Source organism: Peromyscus californicus, unplaced genomic scaffold (genome assembly GCF_007827085.1).
Source record: "Peromyscus californicus insignis strain IS unplaced genomic scaffold, ASM782708v3 Scaffold_17__1_contigs__length_78620276, whole genome shotgun sequence".
NCBI lineage: Eukaryota > Metazoa > Chordata > Mammalia > Rodentia > Cricetidae > Peromyscus > Peromyscus californicus.
In genome coordinates, this window is record NW_026294469.1 from 1,222,210 (window position 1) to 1,243,594 (window position 21,385).

General features: G+C 44.0%; 1 protein-coding gene and 1 non-coding gene across 4 annotated transcripts in view; one reads left to right on the plus strand and one right to left on the minus strand.

The window, feature by feature from the left end:
• Positions 1–21,385, plus strand: part of Greb1l (GREB1 like retinoic acid receptor coactivator) — a 259,135-nt gene that overhangs the window by 233,013 nt on the left and 4,737 nt on the right. For all 3 annotated transcript variants that reach the window (XM_052741511.1, XM_052741513.1, XM_052741512.1), the window contains 10 exons: positions 2,930–3,504; positions 3,687–3,789; positions 5,708–5,863; positions 6,136–6,275; positions 7,989–8,150; positions 8,299–8,503; positions 16,249–16,414; positions 17,409–17,636; positions 18,493–18,634; positions 20,143–20,343. In XM_052741511.1, the coding sequence (XP_052597471.1) occupies positions 2,930–3,504; positions 3,687–3,789; positions 5,708–5,863; positions 6,136–6,275; positions 7,989–8,150; positions 8,299–8,503; positions 16,249–16,414; positions 17,409–17,636; positions 18,493–18,634; positions 20,143–20,343 (2,078 nt within the window). The remainder of the gene's footprint in view (positions 1–2,929; positions 3,505–3,686; positions 3,790–5,707; positions 5,864–6,135; positions 6,276–7,988; positions 8,151–8,298; positions 8,504–16,248; positions 16,415–17,408; positions 17,637–18,492; positions 18,635–20,142; positions 20,344–21,385) is intronic.
• On the minus strand, positions 10,263–10,394 carry LOC128113111 (small nucleolar RNA SNORA33). The gene has a single exon (XR_008219338.1). It is a non-coding gene; the product is annotated as a small nucleolar RNA SNORA33 (small nucleolar RNA).

Below are 21,385 nucleotides of genomic sequence, written 5' to 3' on the forward strand. Positions count from 1 at the left end.
TGGCCTCAAACTCACAGAGATCCACCTGGCTCTGCCTCCCAAGTGCTGGGATTAAAGGCGTGCGCCACCACCGTCCGGCCCCAGGGCTCTTTTACAAAAGAGATTTAAAAAATTCTTATGCGCTTGAGTATTTTACCTGAATGTATACCACGTGAGTAGCTGGTGCCCATGGAGGTCAGAAGAAGACATCAGGTCTCCTGGAACTGGAGTTATTTCATCGTGAGCCTCCATGTGGGTACTGGGACTGAACCCCGTCTTCCACAAGAAGAGCAAATGTTCTTGGCAGACGAAGTGTCAATAGCTGCCCCCCAGTGGCTCTTCAGGCATATTTCTCCACTGTCTGCCCCACTCACCAACTGTGTCCTAACTTCAATTGCTCTGATAAACTCATCAAAGTCTGCGACAACACCTGCTCACACTGAACACTCAGACCCCAGCCCCTGGGCTCCCTCGGGATGACAGGGCTGAAGGTTGGAGGCAGGCTCTGTCACATGACTGACGTCACAAGTGTTCCATGTCAGAAACACCGATGGATACATCTGTGTCTTTCTACAATGTCAGAACCTATTGAATTCCCCAGGTTTAGTGACTGCCGTGACATTGATTTATCATATAATCTGCCTTCCTTGTTTGCCTGGCCAAGGTGAATGCAGGTTCTTTATTCCAATCCTAATTACTAATATTAAACTTTCATATCACGGGCTGGAGAGATGGCTCAGAGGTTAAGAGCACCGACTGCTCTTCCAGAGGTCCTGAGTTCAATTCCCAGCAACCACATGATGACTCACAACCATTTGTAATGAGATCTGGCAACCTCTTCTGTATACATAATAAATAAATAAATCTTAAAAAAAAAAAAACTTTCATATCACACGGCCACATGTGTGTGGTACGTGTGTGTGTGTGTGTGTGTGTGTACTGTGTATGTGTGTACGTGTGTGTATGTGTGTGTACGTGTGTTGTGTGTGTGGTATATGTGTGTGTGGTGTATGTGTGTGTACGTGTGTGTATGTGTGTGTATGTGTGTGTATACATGTGTGTGTATATGTGTGTGTATGCGCGCGCGCACACACATGCAGATGTATATAAATGGGTCACAGTGAAACCAGGTTAAAGAGGCTGCAGCAGAGCTCAAGAGAGTTCCGAAGTGGACTGAGAAAAAGTTTGGATTAAAACCCAAAGCAGACTAAAGCCAGGAGGGAGCTGTTGTCAATTCTAAGTGAAGCCGCAGAGTGTCACTGCTAGGTGAAGGCTAGTGTTTGAAAGCAGGAAGTGAGTCAGGAACTGGAAAAGGGCAGGTTAAGTCCAGGTCCAGACAGGGAGCAGGTAGACAGGCAGGCAGCCCAGGAGGCATGTCAACAGCAGGGGCCCAAGCTCTAAGAACAGTGATGGACATACCAGGTATCAGGTGACAGGCTGGCGTGGGGCCGTGCTGTCTCAGTACTAGGTGTCTGTCACTTTATGGGGGCCAGGCGAGGGAGTTACCCGTACTCTTTCCTTGGTCTGGCATGTCCAGTAAGTGCTATGGGATTTTTAATATACTCGTGTTCCCCTACAGCTTCAATTCACCCCCATAAACTTATAGGGATAAGTGGGTGAGTAGGCTGAATGGGTGTTTCTCAGTCTGCCCCATGAGGGGCTGTGATCATCCTTCTCCCTCGGAGGAGTAGAGAGCTCTGTTCTATACAGTGTGGAGTAACTCACGAGGAGGGCAGCCTGACCGCAACACTGGAAGCCCCCCCAGTCACAGGAGCGGTGAAGAGGCTTTCTTCTCCAGAAAAGCGTTTGTTATTATCTTTAACTATGTCCAGGATGGGGGTGTGCACAGGAATGCAGAGCCTGAAGGCATTGGATCCTCTGGAGCTGGAGTTACAGGCATCTGTGAGCCACCTGATGTGGGTGCTGGGAGTTAAACTCTGGGCCTGCAAGAGCAGTATAGACCGTTAACTGCTGAGCAATCTCTCCAGCCCAAGAGAAGTTTGCTTTTAACAACGGAAGGTCTCCCATAGCTGGGATTAGAACTGTATGGCTGAACAACACCCATTTGAGCTCAGAGAGTGTCTTCAGCCATGAGTATTAAGAGACTCACCCACTAGAGGAAAGCTTGCTTAAAGCTAACCGAAAAGAACTGGGCAGCGGTGACATGCACTTTTAGTCCCAGCACTTGGGAGGCAGAGGCAGGCAGATCTCTGTGAGTTCAAGGCCAGCCTGGTCTACAGAGTGAGTTCCAGGATAGACTCCAAAGCTACACAGAGAAACCCTGTCTCGAAAAACCAAAAAAAAAAAAAAAAAAAAAAAAAAAATTAACAGACAAAAGAGGAGACACTGAGTACTCTTGACCCCTTATCTGGAGCAGATCTACTTTCTACCTGCTCCCATGGCGACATCCCTACCTGGTTTAGGAACTGACTAGGGACTGCGGAACTTACCAGAGGTGTAAGGCTCTCAGTCCACCAAGCAGCAAGTGCCACTGAAAAGGACTTGAATGTGGAGCCTATAATGTCATCTGAAAGGAGGTGGGAGGACACTTGAATAGAGGGACTACTTCCAAAAATGTGGGAAGGCTCTGGAAAAGGAACAGCAGGTGATAAAGTACTGGGATCCTGTGACCCTGTGAACCCTGCCTGGCCTTCCAGAGAGAGACGGTCACTCAGAGGACAACGTGGGAAGGAAGCCAGGGGAGTTAGAACCAACTTCAACTGGTGTCCCCCCTCCCCCCAACCCCCACCCCCGCAAGCCAGGGCAGCGGAGCAGGAGGGAACGGTGTAGAGACTGAGGCAGAGAGAATATTCCATCGCTGTCTGCAGTACCTAAAGCTTTTGTCGTTGTTTTTTGGTTTGGTTTGGTTTTTTTCTTCAGTAGCCTTTACCTCCTGACCTTGACATCAGGGCGGGGTGGGAATAGGATGAGTTCCTCTGTCCTCTTCCAGGTTCCATCATGGAGAATGGGGTGAGCTCCTCCAGCACAGCTGACAGATCCCAGCAGCAGCCTCTCACCCCCACCTTCCAGAGCCCCACCCCCAGCGTGCGGCTGGATGAAGGGGTCTCCGCCAGCACTGCTGTGACCGGAGAGAACCTGAAGCGGGAGTGTGACTCCGTGGGCCTTCCAATGGCCAGCAGCACCACCTCCAAGCCCTCTTCGTCCTCATCCTCGAGTGCCCAGGCTCTTGCGTGGGCAGGGCAGCCCCCCAGAGGCTGCCGGGGCCTGCACACAGCCCTGCCCCCGGTGGTGATCTTATCCAAAGCTGCATACAGCCTGCTGGGATCCCAGAAGGGCGGCAGGCTGCCAGCCTCCTCATCCCTGCTGCCCCACGCTGATGTGGCCTGGGTGAGTTCTCTGCGGCCCGGCTTGCACAAGGACATGAGCAGCGAGGAGCAGTCCCTTTACTACCGCCAGTGGACCTCGGCCAGGCAGCACCATGCTGACTACAGCAACCAGCCAGACCCCGCCTCAGGCGCCCGGACCTTGCACCCGAGGCGGCTGCTGCTCACTGGGCCCCCCCAGGTAGGGATGGAACAGGGCAGGCCTTGTCTTGTCTGTAGGGGGACATCTTGGGGGTTGGCGGGGGTGGCAGAAGACCTCATCCAGTTCTCAGCTGAGGAGCCAAAGTGTGAAAGAAATCTCTTTTCTTTTTCTTTCCCCTCTTCCCCTCCTCCACCCTTCCTCAATTACAAATACCTCCATAGGTGGGAAAGACTGGCTCCTATTTACAGTTCCTTAGGATCCTTTTCCGCATGCTCATCCGGCTGCTGGAGGTAGACGTGTATGATGAGGAAGAGATAAACACAGGTGAGACTTGATATTACAACCAAGGCCCGAGACCCACGAGCCAAGGTTGCTTCCCCCTCTGGGTGTCTAGAGGACCTAAATTGCAGAGCTATCTTGAAACTGAGGACAGGATGCTCAGCTAATAATCCCAAGTGAACTGTGGCTCTCAGCTTCTGGGAGCCTTTCTCCAGTGTGCAGCCAGCTGCTGGGCGCAATGTGTTTCATCAGCTTTGGTACCTAGGTAAGTCCATTGCCTAGATAGGTAAACCCTGTGGTTCTTGCCAGCTCTGCACTGTGTTCCTTGGCATCACAGCCTTTGATTTTACCCAACATGCAGCTACAGAGAGTCTGCAATCTTCCCCTGGCTGCCTCTGAGCTCCCTGTCACTTCCCTGTCTCCTTTCCCCGTCACTCTGGGGAGGGTCGATTTAAAAGTGCACTGGGAGGCATAAGACCCCTTCCTGAAAAGAACATGCTTGAGACTGCCAACAAAATGCAAGGTATAACAGCATAAAAATCAAATGTTATTTATATCAAAAAAGTAATAGCTATATTTGTAATCTTGGGCTTTTCCTCAAAGTGGTTTATGCTACTTAAAAAAGCCTTGCATTTATTGTGTGCATGTATGTACCAATACATGGGTTGAGGTAAGAGGACAACTTTTGGGAGTCAGTTTTCTCTTTCCACCACGTGGGTCCTGAGGACCCTGGGCAGGTCATTAAGCCTGGCTACAAAGCACTTTTCCTACTGAGCTAGCCTTGAGTTGCTTTTTGAATTTACTTATTTATTAATAATAAACAGCATCGATTGCACACCTACCATGTGCCTGCTGCTGTCTTAACACCCTGAATGCCCATCCCTAAGTCTCTAAAAGCTTTCTGAGCCCAGCACTTGAAGGGTTAAGTGTGTGCCTAGAGGGGTGAAGTACTAAGGTGTGCGAAAAGGAGTCAAGCTCTAGAAATGCTCAAAGGCTGCAGCTGGCACCTGGGTAAAGATTTTGACTTCACTACTCTTGGGGATCTATGAGGGAGATTGGGAGGGGATGAATGTGTACTGGAGTACAGAACACTCCGGTAATTCTAATGTACCACTTTTGTTCTTGCATCCTAAAATTCCAGACAGCTTCAGGCATACTCACCAAGCTGTAATCCCAGCTAAAGCAAGGGGGGAATGCCATCAAGGCTTGCCTGGGATCTGGCAACTTAGTGAGAACTTGTTAGTCAGGGTTCTCTAATGAATCTATGATATATTAAAATATATTATTAGAGTGGCTAATTTTGAGAGACTGGGTTTTACAGCATGGGAGTTTGGGAACTGGGCTGTAGAAACTAATCAGGGCTAGTGAGGAGAGATCCCCTTCCTGGCAAAAGTCTGAAGGAATGGTTATGGTTCCTTCTACTCTGGGATAAGAGCTTGTTTGGGGGCTGGAAAGATAGCTCAGATGTTAAGAGTACTGGCTGCTCTTCCAGAGGACCCAGGTTCAATTCCCAGCATCCATGTGGCAGCTCACAACTCCAGTTCCAGGGTATCCAACACCCTTATACAGACATACATGCAGGCCAAACACCAATCAATGCTCATAAAATAAATAAATAAATAAATAAATAAATAAATAAATAAATAAATAAACAAACAAACAAACAAGCCTGGCGGTGGTGGCACATGCCTTTAATCCCAGCACCCGGAAGACAGAGCTAGGTGGATCTCTGTGAGTTTGAGGCCAGCCTGGGCTACAGAGCTGGACAGACTCCAAAGCTACAGAGAGAAACCCTGTCTTGAAAAACCAGAAGAAAAAAAAAAAAGGAAAGAGCTCCTTTATCAGAGTGACTTTGTCACAGCCTCCCCAGCTTTGTGCTTCAGAATGGCAGGGAGGAGAGGAGGAGGAAGGGGGAGGGATGGAGGAGGGGAGCTCACCTGTCCTGTGCCCTGCCCTGCCCTAGATCACAATGAGAACAGTGGAGCAAGCCAGCCCGAAGGAGAGCCCTGGCCTGACATCGAGACCTTCAGCAAAATGCCTTTTGACGTCAGTGTGCACGACCCCAAGTACAGTCTGATGAGCCTGGTTTACACTGAGAAGCTGGCTGGGGTCAAACAAGGTCAGTGTATGCAGAGCCAGGCTCTGAAGGTGAGGGGACTCTAAATCAGGGCTTGGGGTGGGGGAGGGAGACAGTCCACTCCTTTGAGAAGAGTGCAATAATTCTGTTTTCACTCTTACATACGAACACACACATACATCTTGATTTTTAAACTTACTTATCAGGGCTGAATTTATAAAGTCCTTGGAGAAGTCTGTATGGGAAATGAGCATTTCTTTCCAAACTTTATATGTGTATCATGGAGATAACAGTTTCTCATGCCTTGTACACAGAAGTAATAAAGGAATACAAAGTTGAGGAGCCCCAGAAACGAGAAACCATGTCTATTATGCTGACCAAGTACGCGGCCTACAACACCTTCCACCACTGTGAACAGTGCCACCAGTACATGGACTTCACGCCCACCTCCCAGGTGCAGCCCGCTTTGCCCTCCCTGGGACCCTGTGGCCAGTATAGCCCTTGTAGGTACCGGGGAAAAGGGAGGATGAAACCAGAGACTCCTGGCTTCGGGCTCTAGAGAAACAGAGTGTAAACCATTGCTCAGCATTGTCTCTTCCTCCGACTTCCTTTTTAGTACAGGAACTCACTGCTCCAGGTTGGCCTCAAATTCACAATCCTCCTGCATGCTGAATGGAATTGTAGGCATGCCTAGCATGCCTGGTTTTATTTTGTCATATTTTGGGCATTAGGGATACATCTCAGGATCTTGCAAATGCTAAATATGCATTCTAGCACCTCCAGCCCCTTTGGCGTCTTTACACAGAGAAGGAGGAAACAGCAGTGTTGATAGTAACACTCCTTCCTGCTTTGGGGGAGAAACTCTATGTCATTCCCCCATTTCTCTTCTTGAGTTTTATGTCTTGGCACTGAGTACCTGGGACCCTGTTGCTTCTAGGCTGTGCTGAGAAAATTCCCCAAACCAGCTTCTTAGGACCACACCTCACCTTGAAAGCACATCCTGAAATTTAATGGGTGCTAGAAAGAACACCTTGAAAACTGGGCTACAGGTTACCTGTAGTATCCATTTGTTTTCTTGGAGGCCCACTAGTCTGCTGACAATTCTTTTAATTAAGTGGTGTGTGTGTGTGTGTGTGTGTGTGTGTGTGTGTGTGTGTGTGTACACATACATGCAGGAGTTGGTTCCCTCACACCACCATTGTGGGCCCTGGGATCAGTGGCAAGCCCTTTCCCTGTTGAGCCACCCCACTGGCCCCGTTCACAAGTCTTCATAGGACAGAGAAGACACAAGTGCCTTGGCCTGTAAATTATAGGTATTTAGGAATTTTCCGCATAAAAATCCCTCTTGACTAGTTTCTGTGAGATTACAATACAAGTAATATATCTCCACATTTGTGATGTAGAACAAACTAGAAGGAGAACTTTTAGAGGAAGAACTTTATTTTTCTGAAGTGTAATATTTAGGTTAAAACTATTAGGAAAACTACTTGGATTTTAGGTGCTGATGAAAATTTGTTATCCTTCCATTAAATCAATTATTGGCTTCATTGTACAGCCCAAAAAGAGCGATTTTATAATTATACATGGAGATGGGTTCCTGGGCAAGTGAATGTCCCAGCAACCTTTACAACAGGTTAGATTATATTGGCTTTTATGAGTCACATGGTCTTTCCCTGATGTCAGAGTTCTACACTAAATGTTGGAAATGCTTCATTTTCCATTATAACCAGAAAAGATGGCACCACGGGCACATTTTAAATTCTAGCCCTACTCTCTAAGTGCTGGAACTTAATGTATTCAGTCTGACTCACAGAGCAGAAGAGTCCTCTGTAACTGAGGGCTTTAGGGAACATGTGTGTATCAGGGCAGCCCATAGGGATCTTATCTTTGAGACTGAGCATCTGTCAAGGTCCTGAGCTGATGAGGAATAAAGACAGACAATGCCAAGTGGGACTTAACCCTTGCAGAGGCTTCATCAGGGCTCCACACTGCCCTGCATCAGTGACAGTCAGTAAATGATAAAGCTTTTACACATTGCCAGTCACAGCCAGAATGTCTGGTGGCACTTATTCTTATCAGTTGCTCGGGTCAAAAATCTAAAAGAATGGCCTGGAAGTTTGGGACTCGTATATTGACCATCCCTCTCTTTCTTTTTTTGCAAATCTAGATGTCTGACTCCACCCTTCATGCATTCACATTTTCTTCTTCTATGCTGGGAGAAGAAGTCCAGCTTTATTTCATCATTCCCAAGTCCAAAGAGAGTCATTTTGTCTTCAGCAAGCAGGGCAGACACCTGGAAAGCATGCGGCTGCCTCTGGTTTCGGACAAGGTGGGCTAGAGCTTTTGGGTGTGAGGGTTGCTGAGCCCTCGTTAGGGTTCCCCAAGATGCTCATATCTGCCCTAGGTGGGGTCCCCAATATACTCACATCAGAGAGTTTTACTCTTCCATTTTCCTCTTGTTTGTCTTCCTTTTGCAGAATCTAAATGCAGTCAAGAGCCCCATTTTCACCCCTTCCAGCGGCCGGCATGAACACGGACTCCTAAACCTTTTCCATGCTATGGAGGGCATCAGCCATCTTCACCTCCTGGTGGTCAAAGAATATGAGATGCCACTGTACCGGAAGTACTGGCCCAACCACATCATGCTGGTGCTGCCTGGCATGTTCAATAATGCAGGCGTGGGTAAGGGCGCCCTCGGGGCGGGAGGAGGCCTGAGAGGAAAAGCACAGCTCATTCCCTTGGTTTGCATCTCCAGAGGTTGCCTCTGGGAATTGCCCTGCCCTCCCAACCACAGGTCTTTTGATTCTGAGCTCTTCCTTCTCTCTTGTTCTGTGATTTTGTAGATCCTAACATTATTGTTCAATTTTGCAGAATTTTTAACTTCTGAGGGCTAGTAAGTACTAAATCACTGGAATATTGAACACCTTGTGTGGGACAGGGAATCTTTCTAGTATAGACTCCCAATGTTCCCAGGCTGGACGTTCTAGGGCAGAATGTATCCATGAGAAATATATGGATGGGAGGTGATGATGTATCTGATTTAGAGGGTCCCCTACTGTGTCTCCTGCTAGGGGCATAAGGCAAGTTCTAGTCCAGTCAAGGTATTGGAAGCATCTATGTTACTGAAGCATTTTAATTAATTTAATTCTTGTTTGGTAAGGGTACAACTCCAGTTTTTCGTGTGGCTATCCATATGTTCCAAAAGACATTTTCCCCATTGAATGGCATTGGCACCCTTGTCATATACGAGAGGGTTTATTTCTTGGCTCGCTATATATCTGTCTTTATATGTCACTACCTTTACCGTGTGGCTTTAAGTTTTGAAAGGAAGAAGCATAAAACCTGCAACTTTTAAAAACTTCAGAAATATTTGCATACTTGTATGGACTATAATATGATAACATATGTAACATATAATCAATCAGAGTGTACACACTTTCTTTAAATAGGAATCACTTTTATGTGTTTGGAGTTTTGTATTCTCCCAGTCGTTTTGAAATGTATCATGTATTGTTTTAATCAAGTTAATCAGTGATGCTATGGAAAACTAGAATTGACTCTTCCTGTTTGGTGCTCTTTGCTGGACTTGCTCCCACCCCCTTCCTCGATGCCCCGAACAGACTTTACTGAGCTTCTTCCACTGAACACTTCTCAGATGGTCTCTCCTTCTGTTCCTGGCTTACACGCTCTCCACTTTCATCCACGCTGCTACAAGTGACAGGATTCCTTTTTTTTTTCTTTCTTTCTTTTTTTCAAGACAGGGTTTCTCTGTGTAGCCCTGGCTATCCTGAAATTGCTCTGTAGACCAGGCTGGCCTCAAACTCAGAGATTCGCCTGCCTCTGCCTCCTGAGTGCTGGGATTAAAGGTGTGTGCCACAATACCCAGCTTTTCTTTCTTCTTTTTTTTTTAACAAGCCATTTTTTTTTGTTGTTGTTCATTTCTTGCATTTGAAGTACTTACTGACATCCTTAGCCTGAGATTCTTTATCACAGTCTGTTAGAAAAGTCTACATGTTGTTTACTAAGGTTTTCAAGATTCAGTTCTCTGGGCTGGAGAGAAGGCTCAGCGGTTAAGAGCCCTGGCTGCTCTTCCAAAGGTCCTGAGTTCAATTCCCAGCACCCACATGGTGGCTCTCAACCATCCATGAGATCTGCTGCCCTCTTCTGGCCTGCAGGCATATATGCAGGCAGAACACTGTGTACATAATAAATAAATAATTTTTTTTGGTTTTTCGAGACAGGGTTTCTCTGTGTAGTTTTGGTAACTGTCCTAGATCTCCCTCTGTAGACCAGGCTGGCCTTGAACTCACAGAGATCTGCCTCCCAAGTGCTGGGATTAAAGGCATGTGCCACCGACGCCTGGCCTCAAGATTCATTTCATAGAACTAGTTACAGTTAAAGTCTAACTGAAAGTTTATAAAAACACTTTTCAACATTACAATACTGTAGCCATTTTTATGGACCAAAAAGACTTTAGTTGTTCTTAAGGTTCACAATATGGCATCACTGTTACCAGATTTTTTCAGAAGTTCTGAAGAAACACGTTCAGGTAGGCAGACTAATTAGCAAATTTAGGATTCCATTCTTTTTATGGCCAAAAATATTCTGTGTTCTCATACTGTCTCTATCTGTGGGAATCTAGATTGACCCCATTATTGAAGGTGTTGTGAATAGACACAAGGCTGCAAGTGTCTCTTCAGTATAATGGTTCTGTCTCTTGGACATACACCAACCAGTGGATTTGCTGGATCACATGGTACTTCCAGTTTCGGTATGTTTTAGGTTGGACTCTGCACGTTTTCTGTAATAGCTGCTCCACTAACATATAGGAGATCCTTTCCCTCTGCCCCCGTGTCAAAGTCGTTAAGTCACTTTAATGTCACTTTTAAAGTCACTTTGGCATAGTCACTGAGGTGAGATGCTATCACTGCAGTTTTGAGTTGCATTCCTTGATGATTGGTGATACTGAGCATTTTATGTTCTTCTAGGCTATTTGGAGTCTGTGTTGTTTAGACATCTTGCTAGGTAAACATGCCCAGTCTAGAACTGGTGATTTTCCTGTCTAAACTTCTCAAGTGCTAAGAGTAAGGTTGTGCACCATCATTCCAAGCCAGCCCAGTTTTTCTTCCCCCTTTTTTATTTATTTTTTTTTTTGAGACAGGCCTTGAACTCAGAGATCCACCTGCCTCTGTCTCCCAAGTGCTGAAATTAAAGGCGTGCCCCACCACCGCCTGGCTACAGCCCCTTTCTAACTGCATTATTTGCTATTCAGATTTTTGAGCTCCTTATACACTCCAGATAATAATCCCTTGTTGGATCAATAATTTGCAAATGTTTTGTCCCATTCTGTATGCTGTCTCTTATTTGTGTAGGTTGTCTTATCTCTGTTGATTATTTCTTTGCTTCAAAAGCTTCTTAGTTTAATATAGTCTAACTTCTCTATTTTCACCTTTTGAGCTATTTGAAAAACAAAATCATTGCCTACATCAGTAAGACCTCCAATTTTATTGCAATTTGAGGTGCCCTCAGATTTCATTAAGGATAGATTTTTTTCCATTTCTATGAAAAAAATTGGTAAGTGCATAAAATTACTAATCTGTTGTTGTTTGTTTCTGCTTTTTTTGGGAGCTCGATACTCAGCTCACAAATAAACCACACACAGAAGCTTATTCTTACTTATAAATGCCTGGCCTTAGCTTGCCTTATTTCTTGCCAGCTTTCTTAACTTTAAAATATCCCATCTACTTTTGCCTCTGGGCTTTTACCTTTCTCTGTTTCTGTGTACCTTTCCTTCTTATTCCATGGCTTGTTATGTAGCTGGGTGGCTGGTCCCTGCGTCCTCCTCCTTCTCTGGCTACTTCTTCCTTGTCCCCAGATTTCTCCTATATATTCTCTCTGCCTGCCAGCCCTGCATATTTCTGTCTCCTACCTTGCTATTGGCTGTTCAGCTCTTTATTAGACCATCAGGTGTTTTAGATAGGCACAGTAAAACAGCTTTACAGAGTTAAACAAATAAAACATAAACAGAAGTAACACATTTTAAAATAATTATTCCCCAACATTTCCCCCTTTCTTTCTGAAAAATGAAAGGTTTAACTTTAACATAGTAAGACTGTATACAGTAAGAACAATTATCAAGTAAACATTACATTCACAATGTAATAAATTCCAATTTATTTGTGTCTGGTAAATTTAACGAAAATACTCCATAATCTACGTATTTTAGTAAATCCAAAATTTTATGCCTAATTTACTTTCTATCATATTTAAGGAAAACTGAAACTATATCAAGTCTTCAACTCCATCAAAGGCCCCAGAAGGATATAGTATATTTTAAGTAAACAAAAAGTGCATTGCAAACAATTTCCAAAAACTCTAGATGACAGAGACATCTGACTGCCTGGACAGTCACTCAAAGTTCCTCTGCAACATTGGGGCATCCATCTTCAGCCTACAGGCCCATAGTATCTGGAAGACTTTTCAGTGAAGCAGAAAATTTGAAAGACTGTCCCACCTATATTGGCAAAGTTTATCAGTCATTTTCCTCTGTGTCCTGCTGATTGTCTGGCAGTTTCTTCTGTGAAGCAGGAATCTTGAAGGACTATCCTGCCTTGTTTTGGCAAAGTTCAGTGGTCACTTTCTTGTGGGTCCTGCATGTCCAGTTTATACAACATACCATCAAGCAGTCCAGGGAAGAACAGCTTCTTGCCCAAATGGCTAGCCTTGCCACATTGAAAGCAAACTCCATAAGGAATTTCTTCAATGCCCACCATCTCTGAAGTAAATTGGTACTGCCAGGAGCAGATGTGTCTCATTGTCATAAAAAACCCTAAGTTAACAAAACATTTTAAATGCCATACTCTGTAGGCCTTTGAAAAGTTTGAAGACCATCTATCTTAAATATCTCTCTATGTGATCTGGAAAGCATACCTAACATAAGTACAATTTTGGTTGTTATAAATGACTAACCACTAACCTATATTTCCTGATTATCCTATATAGTTTATAATAATAGTTTTCAAAAACTAGAACTTCACCCTACATTTCCAAATGAACTGCATAGGCACAATACCTCAAACAAAAATAGAAACATACATACAATATGTTGTAACAAAAATTACCTTAAATTTTTATCAATATACAAAAATCCCCCAAACAAGAACAGAAACATACATACAGTGTGTTGCAACAAAAATTACCTTAAATTTGTGTCAATATACAAAAGTCCTTACAAATACAAAATATTTGAGATCAATAGTTGTCTTTTAGTTTATAGTAGAGTCAATAATCTACCCTATTATTTAAAGTAGATTCAATAATCTACCCTTCTATCTTATCATTCCTATATTTCCCTAAATATAACTAACATCCATAACCCACAAAAAAAGACCACCCCCACCCCCCAACTCTTGAGAATGTGGGCATAGTTTTCTCCATACTGCTTCCTGCTGTCTGTGGACAAAGGCATCTTTAGGGTCCCAGAGAGAAAATTTGAGATAATGACCAAGTCCTGGGAAGACCAGCAATAACCTTTGATGGTAGATATCACCTCTCAAAGTTCAGGAGGTCTCCCTTGATCACACCTGATCCATATATTCCTACAGGAATCCACAGCCTCTCATTTCCCATGGGAACAAAACTCCAAAGCATTTTTGATTTCCATTTGACAAATATATTTTTTTACTTCTTTTTTAATGTTAAAGCATCCCTTAAAGTGTCTAGATTGGTTGAGTTTAGCAGTCCAGTTCACAATCCCATGTCTCTTAGCAGCTACTGTTTGCTTATTAGCATTCAAAAAATTCAAAGTCAACACAGTACTATATAGGATCCAGAATCCCTGTGTATTTCCTATCTTTGTGTGGCTTTTTCTTTTTTATTTTACTTCTCTCTATAAAGACTTTATTAAACTCTTTCTTTCTGTAACTGTTCATACCCTTTTCTTTATTTCTTAAGCCTGTGCACATTGTAAAACACACTGGAACCTGTTCAGGGGTTTTTTCTATCTGGATCGCTTTTACTGCATATTCTTTAGTCTTTTTTGACCATGTAAGCAAACCTTTAAACTGCTAACCTGGACCCTATGCATGCAGCTCTCAGCTGGCTCTGCCCACTTCTGGGCCAGTGAAAGCAAAGCCTAAAGCTTGCGGCCTGGTAGGAGGTGCTTGACCAGGAACTGCATTCAACCTTACTAGCTATGGGAAGCCACAAGCATTTTTATTTACCTTGCTGTTTCTATTTAGTGCTACCAGCTGAACATCAGCACGTCTTAAATGAGCCATGTCCGTCCTTCCTTTCTTTCTTCCTTTCTTTCCAGCTTTCTTAGGCCCTACATGGAAATCCACCCCATGTTGGGTGCCAGAATGTTGTTTTTTATTCTTTTGGGGGGGCCATCACACACAGAGGCTTATTCTTACTTATAAATGCCTGGCCTTAGCTTGCCTTATTTCTTGCCAGCTTTCTTAACTTTAAAATAACCCATCTACTTTTGCCTCTGGGCTTTTACCTTTCTCTGTTTCTGTGTACCTTTCTTTCTTATTCCATGGCTTGTTATGTAGCTGGGTGGCTGGTCCCTGCGTCCTCCTCCTTCTCTGGATTTCTTCCTTTTTCCCAAATTTCTCCTATATATTCTCTCTGCCTGCCAGCCCTGCATATTTCTGTCTCCTACCTTGCTATTGGCTGTTCAGCTCTTTATTAGACCATCAGGTGTTTTAGATAGGCACAGTAAAACAGCTTCACAGAGTTAAACAAAATGCAGCATAAGCAAAACACACTTTAAAATAATATTCCCCAACACTGATCTTTTGAAGAATGGTTATCTACAAAACATGTTTGTAACTATGAACATTGGTCATCTTTCTATTTATTGGCATATCTTTTTATTTTCTTCATCAATATCTTGTGTTTCTCACTGTACTGTCTTTTGCCTCCTAAGTAGTCTACCTTTTCATGCTATAATGGAACTAAATTCCTGAGACCGTTCCTTTTAAATTCTGAATTCTCTCTCATTCTCTCTGTCTCTCTGTCTCTGTCTCTCTCTGTCTCTCTGTCTCTCTCTGTCTCTGTCTCTGTCTCTCTCTGTCTCTCTGTCTCTGTCTCTCTCTTTGTCTCTCTCTCTCTCTCTCTCTCTCTCTCTCTCTCTCTCTCTCTCTCAGACAGGGTTTCTCTTCTTGTATAGCTTTGGAGCCTTTCCTGGAACTTGCTCTGTAGACCAGGCTGGCCTCAAACTCAACAGAGATCTGCCTGCCTCTGCCTCCCAAGTGCTGAGATTAAAGGCGTGCGCCGCCGCCGCCACCACCACCTGGTCTGAATTCTCTTATTTGTTCTAACAGTTTTCTGTGTATTTTCTCCATGTATGATATATTGTCAGGGAGCAACATTTTACTATTTCTGATTGAGATCATTTTTCTTTTCTTTTTTTTTTTTTTTTTGGTTTTTCGAGACAGGGTTTCTCTGTGTAGCTTTGTGCCTTTCCTGGATCTCGCTCTGTAGACCAGGCTAGCCTCAAACTCACAAAGATCCGCCTGCCTCTGCCTCCCAAGAGCTGGAATTAAAGGCGTGCACCACCACCGCCCAGCCACTTTCCTTTTCTTGCCTAATTGCTCTGGCTAGGACTTCTAGTACTATTAAATGGAAGCAGGAATCACTTTCTTGTGCCTGATCATAGTTGGAAAATCTTTGGTCCTTCACCACTGACTGCCATGTTAGCTGTCAATTTTTCCTATGTGGTTCTATGTGTAATGTGCAAAACGTTACACAGACTCTAGAGGGGGAGATGTTTCTAAATCCTAGTATTACCTTGAGCTAATCCTACTGTTTGGGGTTCTTCCATACATTAACAAACTGCAGATCTAGGATGGGTGCCTGTTTCCAGAATCTCCATAGATGCTGTTAACTCTCCATTCATCATGGCCCTGCCTTACTCTCTGATGCAGGATGTGGGAGTTGCTGCCTCTAAGAGCAAGCTTGTCATATTCTAAGGCCCTAGTCACTAATATTATCTGCTGTGTGAGGTGTCCTTTGTCATATCAAGGAAATGGAATTCTTGAAGTCTGTTCCTCAGAGTGTACTTCATACATCATCAGATGTGTTTCTAGCCCTTCACTGGACTTACTCAACTGAATCTCTAGTAATGGATTCCAGGAATCTACATTTTAAAATACATTTCCCAGTGACTCTTTTTTTGGAGATTTTTAAAACATTATGTGTCTGTGCACAAGTGCAGGTGCCCATTGAAGGCTAGAAGCATCAGATTCCCCTGGAGCTGCCTGACATGGGTGCTAGGAACCAAACTAGGGTCCTCTGCATCTTCTCTTCAGCATGCTCCCATCACCTGCACACAGGATCCCCATATGGACAGGATGCAGTGGAGGTCATGTAATTGGTCTGAATGAAGGATGTAAGCTGTGGTTGGTTGCACTGCCTTCCAGGTGCTGCCAGGTTCCTCATTAAGGAGCTGTCATACCACAATCTAGAACTGGAGAGGAACCGCCTGGAGGAGCTGGGAGTCAAGCGGCAGTGTGTCTGGCCTTTCATCGTTGTGATGGATGACTCCTGTGTCCTGTGGAACATTCACAGTGTTCAGGAGCAAACCAGGTAGCGATACTTCCAGGAAGTTGTGGGTGTGTGGGGGAGAGGTGATACAACGATCTAGACAAGATATTTTTAGCTGTAGGTTATACTTGGGAGTAAATAAGAGGTAGTTTTCCTGAGCAAGGTGGATCATAAGACCCTCTCAGTAGCTCATTGGTGGGTTGCTTAGGGATTTTTTTTTTTTTAAATACAGTGTGCCATTAAGTTCCTGGGCCATTTCAACTTCCTGGTATTGGTTAGCTGCAAAAATCTGTTCTGCTATAGATATAGTGGTACACACTTTTAGTCCCAGCACTTAGGAGGCAAAGGCTGGATAGTCTCTGAGTTTGACACCAGCAAGTTTAGGCCAGCCAGTGCTACATAGTAAGACTGTGTCAAAACAAAGCAGAACCACCCCAACCCCCTTTTCTGATGCTATGATTCATTTATATCGATGGCTTAACTACTCAAGTGGAGAGGAAATCATGTCACCTGTCTCGAGCTCACATCTGTAATACAGCCAGCTGACAATCAGTGGTTCTCCTGGAGCGGTGCCAATTTCCTAGGATTCCTTCAATGGCACAATGCTAGGGAGTGGTAGACAAGGGGAATGCCAAATACGAAAATGTTTGTGAAATTGCCCCAATGAAACACTGATTTCCTATCATTTCTTCTGTGGACTTGTAGTCAATGAGGTGCTCATGTAGTTACTGCTGTAATTCTCAGAGCTGGCCATTTCTGTACTCCTAACCTCTGGTCATGTCCTTGGTAACTCATGGTCATTATTAATGCTGAAATTTGAGCTGGATTCCCTTTTTTTTTTGGCCTTAAAGGTGGCAACATCCACCACCACAGGCCATCCTTTTTGAGTTAGTCATGATAGATAGTATGACTGGACTTACCCTTCTTAATATAAATGATCTTACTACATCCTTTACAGTATTCCTAATATGTAGTAGCATTGGTTCTTCAGTAACATTTATTGACATTTTATATAAACTAACTTTACATTTTATAGCCAGCCTACGGAAGCAGGAATTTCCAGCAAGAATGTGTCCTTGAAGAGTGTCTTGCAGCACATTGAAGCCACACCAAAAATTGTCCACTATGCAATCCTGGGCATACAGAAATGGAACAGCAAGCTGACGTCTCAGAACCTAAAGGCCCCATTCTCAAGATGTCACGTGCATGATTTCATTCTCCTCAACATAGACCTGACTCAGAATGTACAGTATGACTTCAACAGGTAGGCCAGTCCTCATGGATGCAGGTCATCCTGGCACCTGGTAGTGGATGTTGCCCACTTCAGCTTCTGCTTTGTTTTTATTCTGCCTTGGACCATAAGCCCCTTCCAGCTAACTCCCCTGGCCCAGAACTCATTATGTGACACAGGTTCTCTACACTGTGATCCTCCTGAGTGCTGGATTACAGGCATGTGTCACCACACCTAGCATTGACCTAGACTCTTGACACTGTAATGGAAAATAATCAGAAAACACAGGTTAGCCACCTGATTATTCAACAAGAATTCCAATAGGAAGAAAAACTGTTGAATCGGTGCTGATCAATGTGTGGACCTGCAAACATCCAATATTAATCCTGTATTCATCCTCAGAACTAGAGAGGAAATCATTCTCTCCAGTGTTATAAGACACACTCTTCCTATAGGGAGAAGGCAGCAGTCAGGCCCCTTGAATTAATCATACCCACATTCCTGAGAAATCTGAAATGGCTGAGGAATGGTGTCAGAGACCATAGTCACTCTTAACATCCACCCACAACCTGTAGCTATTAGAATACCCACTGCTTCCATGCTTCATGCTGTATGTAACCAGAATTTTAAACCACAAGACCTCTGGCTCTCCTGACCACACAGGATGTACAGTCCTGTTTCTGACAGGACTAACCTAAAACCCTGTAGCATAAGATGGAAGTCCTCTTTTTCCCCTTCCTTTAAATCAGTAGAGTGTGAGCCAGCTGCTTGAGGACAAGGCGATGTTTTGGGCCCTCCCCTAGTGTCTGCCACACATTTCTCTGTGTAGTTGTCATAGTTGAGATGTGAAGGGCAGACAGAGAAACCTACCATTGTGGTTATGATTTAGGTATTTCTGTGAAGATGTTGACTTTAACCTGAGAACGAACAGCAGTGGACTGCTCATCTGCCGCTTTAATAACTTCAGTCTCATGAAGAAGCATGTTCAGGTTGGAGGGCAAAGGGACTTTATCGTTAAACCAAAGGTCATGGTAAGTTTTGTAAAGTTCAATTCTGTTGAAAACCGGGACAAATGCTTCCTTATAAACTGCTCTGTCGTTAAAGTACTAGCATGTGAGAAGTACTTTTCTGCCGGATAGAAAGGGAAGTGACCCTGGAGTCCTCGGCATCAGCTGTGTAGCTTCATCTGTCAGCGACATCTCAGCCAGAAAATACAAAAATATCTCAGAGTTAAGCCTTGAGGATTCCACCAAAGCTGATTGTTTGTTTGTTTGTTTGCTTGAGACAGGTCCTTCTACATAGCTATCATGGAGGTCACTAGATCAAGCTGGCCTCAAACTCAGAAATGTGCGTCTGCCTCCCGAGTGCTGGGATTAAAGCGTGTGCCCAGCTGCAAGGCTTTATTTTCAAGACAACCCTTATGTAACACACGAGAAAAATAGAAACAACAAGACTTGTCTGGTCCTTAGATTATTTTTTTTTAAAGATTTATTTATTATTATGTATACGGTATTCTGTCTGCATGTATCCCTGCAGGCCAGAAGAGGGCGCCAGATCCCATTACAGATGGTTGTGAGCCACCATGTGGTTGCTGGGATTGAACTCAGGACCTCTGGAAGAGCAGCCAGTGCTCTTAACCACTGAGCCATCTCTCCAGCCCCTAGATTATGCTTTTTTAAAGAAAATATTACAGCTCAAAGCTTATAGAGAATTTTCTATACCCTTCTTAGGGAGGCTTACAGCTAGCAGATCTTTACAGCATGTCAACCACTTCGCTGCAGCTGAGAAACTTCCGCCTTTTGTTGTTGAATAGGATAGGAGTCAACTCAAACACACACAGCAGCATTGTAAAAGACTTCCCTTTAGGCCTAACAATATATTCACTAAATATAGTAACATCCCAAAAATTCTTTCTGTAACTTAAATAACACTGAACTATTCCTGAAGTGGGAGTAGGGGTGGTGCAGAAAATGAGATGTTTAAACCCACCAGGCCACTGCCATTAATACAACAATTCCTCTTCAGTCACCCGTTCTTCTAAGATACATTTTTTTATTTTGTATATGTGAATCTATTGCCTATGTGTATGTATGTGCACCATGTGTGTGCCTGGTGCCTGTGGAAGCCAAAAAAGGGTGCTGGATCCCCTGGATCTGAAGTTACAGTGGTTATGAGCTACCATGTGGCTGCTGGAAACCAAATCCTGGTCCTCTGCAAGAGCAGCTAATGCTCTTAGCCACTGAGTCCTCTCTCCAGCCCCCGACAGTCCTCCTTTATCTGGAGTCGACCATCATCAACCATGGCCTGAAAATACTATGCCATGACTCTCGAGACCACACTCATGTATTTTGTGCCTAATTTAGAAATTATAGTGTGTGTATTTGTGTGTGTGTAAAAATTCATGTAGGGTTCAGTGGTATGTGTAATTTCAGGTATCCTTTGGGGGTGCTGTATATGGAAGTTATTAGGATGCAATCCATTGTAATCTTAGAAATTTCATTCACTAACAGGCACATTTCCCATGACCATCTGCTTTTAGGTTTCAGAGAGCTTAGCTCCCATCTTGCCCCTTCAGTACGTCTGTGCTCCCGACAGTGAACACACACTCCTGGCAGCCCCTGCACAGTTCCTCCTGGAGAAGTTCCTTCAACATGCCTCCTATAAACTCTTCCCCAAAGCCATCCATAACTTCAAGTGTCCTGTACTGGCCATTGACTGCTACCTCAACATTGGACAGGAGGTAAAGGCGGGATGACTACTTCTGGGTGCCACATCCATTTCTTCCCCATTTTAGTTCCACTGATAGTTTTAAAAGAGCCAATGAAATGTGATTCAAAGGGCCCCACAGGAACAGAGCTAGCCAGTGACCCATCACTGCTCAGCTGTCAGCTGCTCTGAAGAGCCTGCCCCGATGGTGTGGACAGAAGTGGCGACTTCCTCTGCTTGTTTTGACATTGATAGGCCTGTGTTGTCATTGTGTGACTTTTCTCAGGACTCAGTTCTCGAAAGGCACAGTATCTTAGCATCTGTAAGACGAGCTCAATGACTCCTGAACAGACAAGTACAGGCTGTGTACACCTTTATAGCTGTCATTCCCTCCTTTTCCAGTCTTCAAGTTCTTCACCAGTTTAGTCTAGTGTTTTAATTGTCACTTGCCTCTCCAGGTTTCTGCCACTAGGTTTTTCCTTCGGATTATCTTGAGAGTCCATTTCATTATCTTCAAGAATGTAATACATCCTTGTAGTTAACTTTAACATGTCTCAGTGGGTAAAGGCACTTGCTGCCAAGCCTAAGAACTCAAGCTCAGTTCCTGGAACCCAGAGGGTGGAGAACTAACTACTGCAAGTGTCTTCTGAACTTCACATGTGCACCATGGCATGCATGACCACAATTAAGAAAAAAACAAAAAACAGAATGAGCCACTCATACCTGAACAAGACATTTCCTGTCCTTGGTTTTCTTTAGGCCTTTTCTTTGCACATAGTCACACACAATTTATCCATACACAAACTCATTTAAGTCCTAGTGCATTCAATTTTAGAAACTAAATTTAACTTAATGTTAATAATAGAAACTTTAAAATACAATCTCAATACTAACAGCAGCTAACATTTGCTGAATACTGAATGGACTTATTTAAGAATTCAAAACTCCACCAGGTTTCCTTACCTGTGCAGATGAGGAACTGTACAATGCCATATGACCACTACCTGAAGAAACCAGTGTTTGAGTTCAAGCCAAGTTTAGCTACTCCATTGCTCTCTCTACTATCCTGCTGTTTT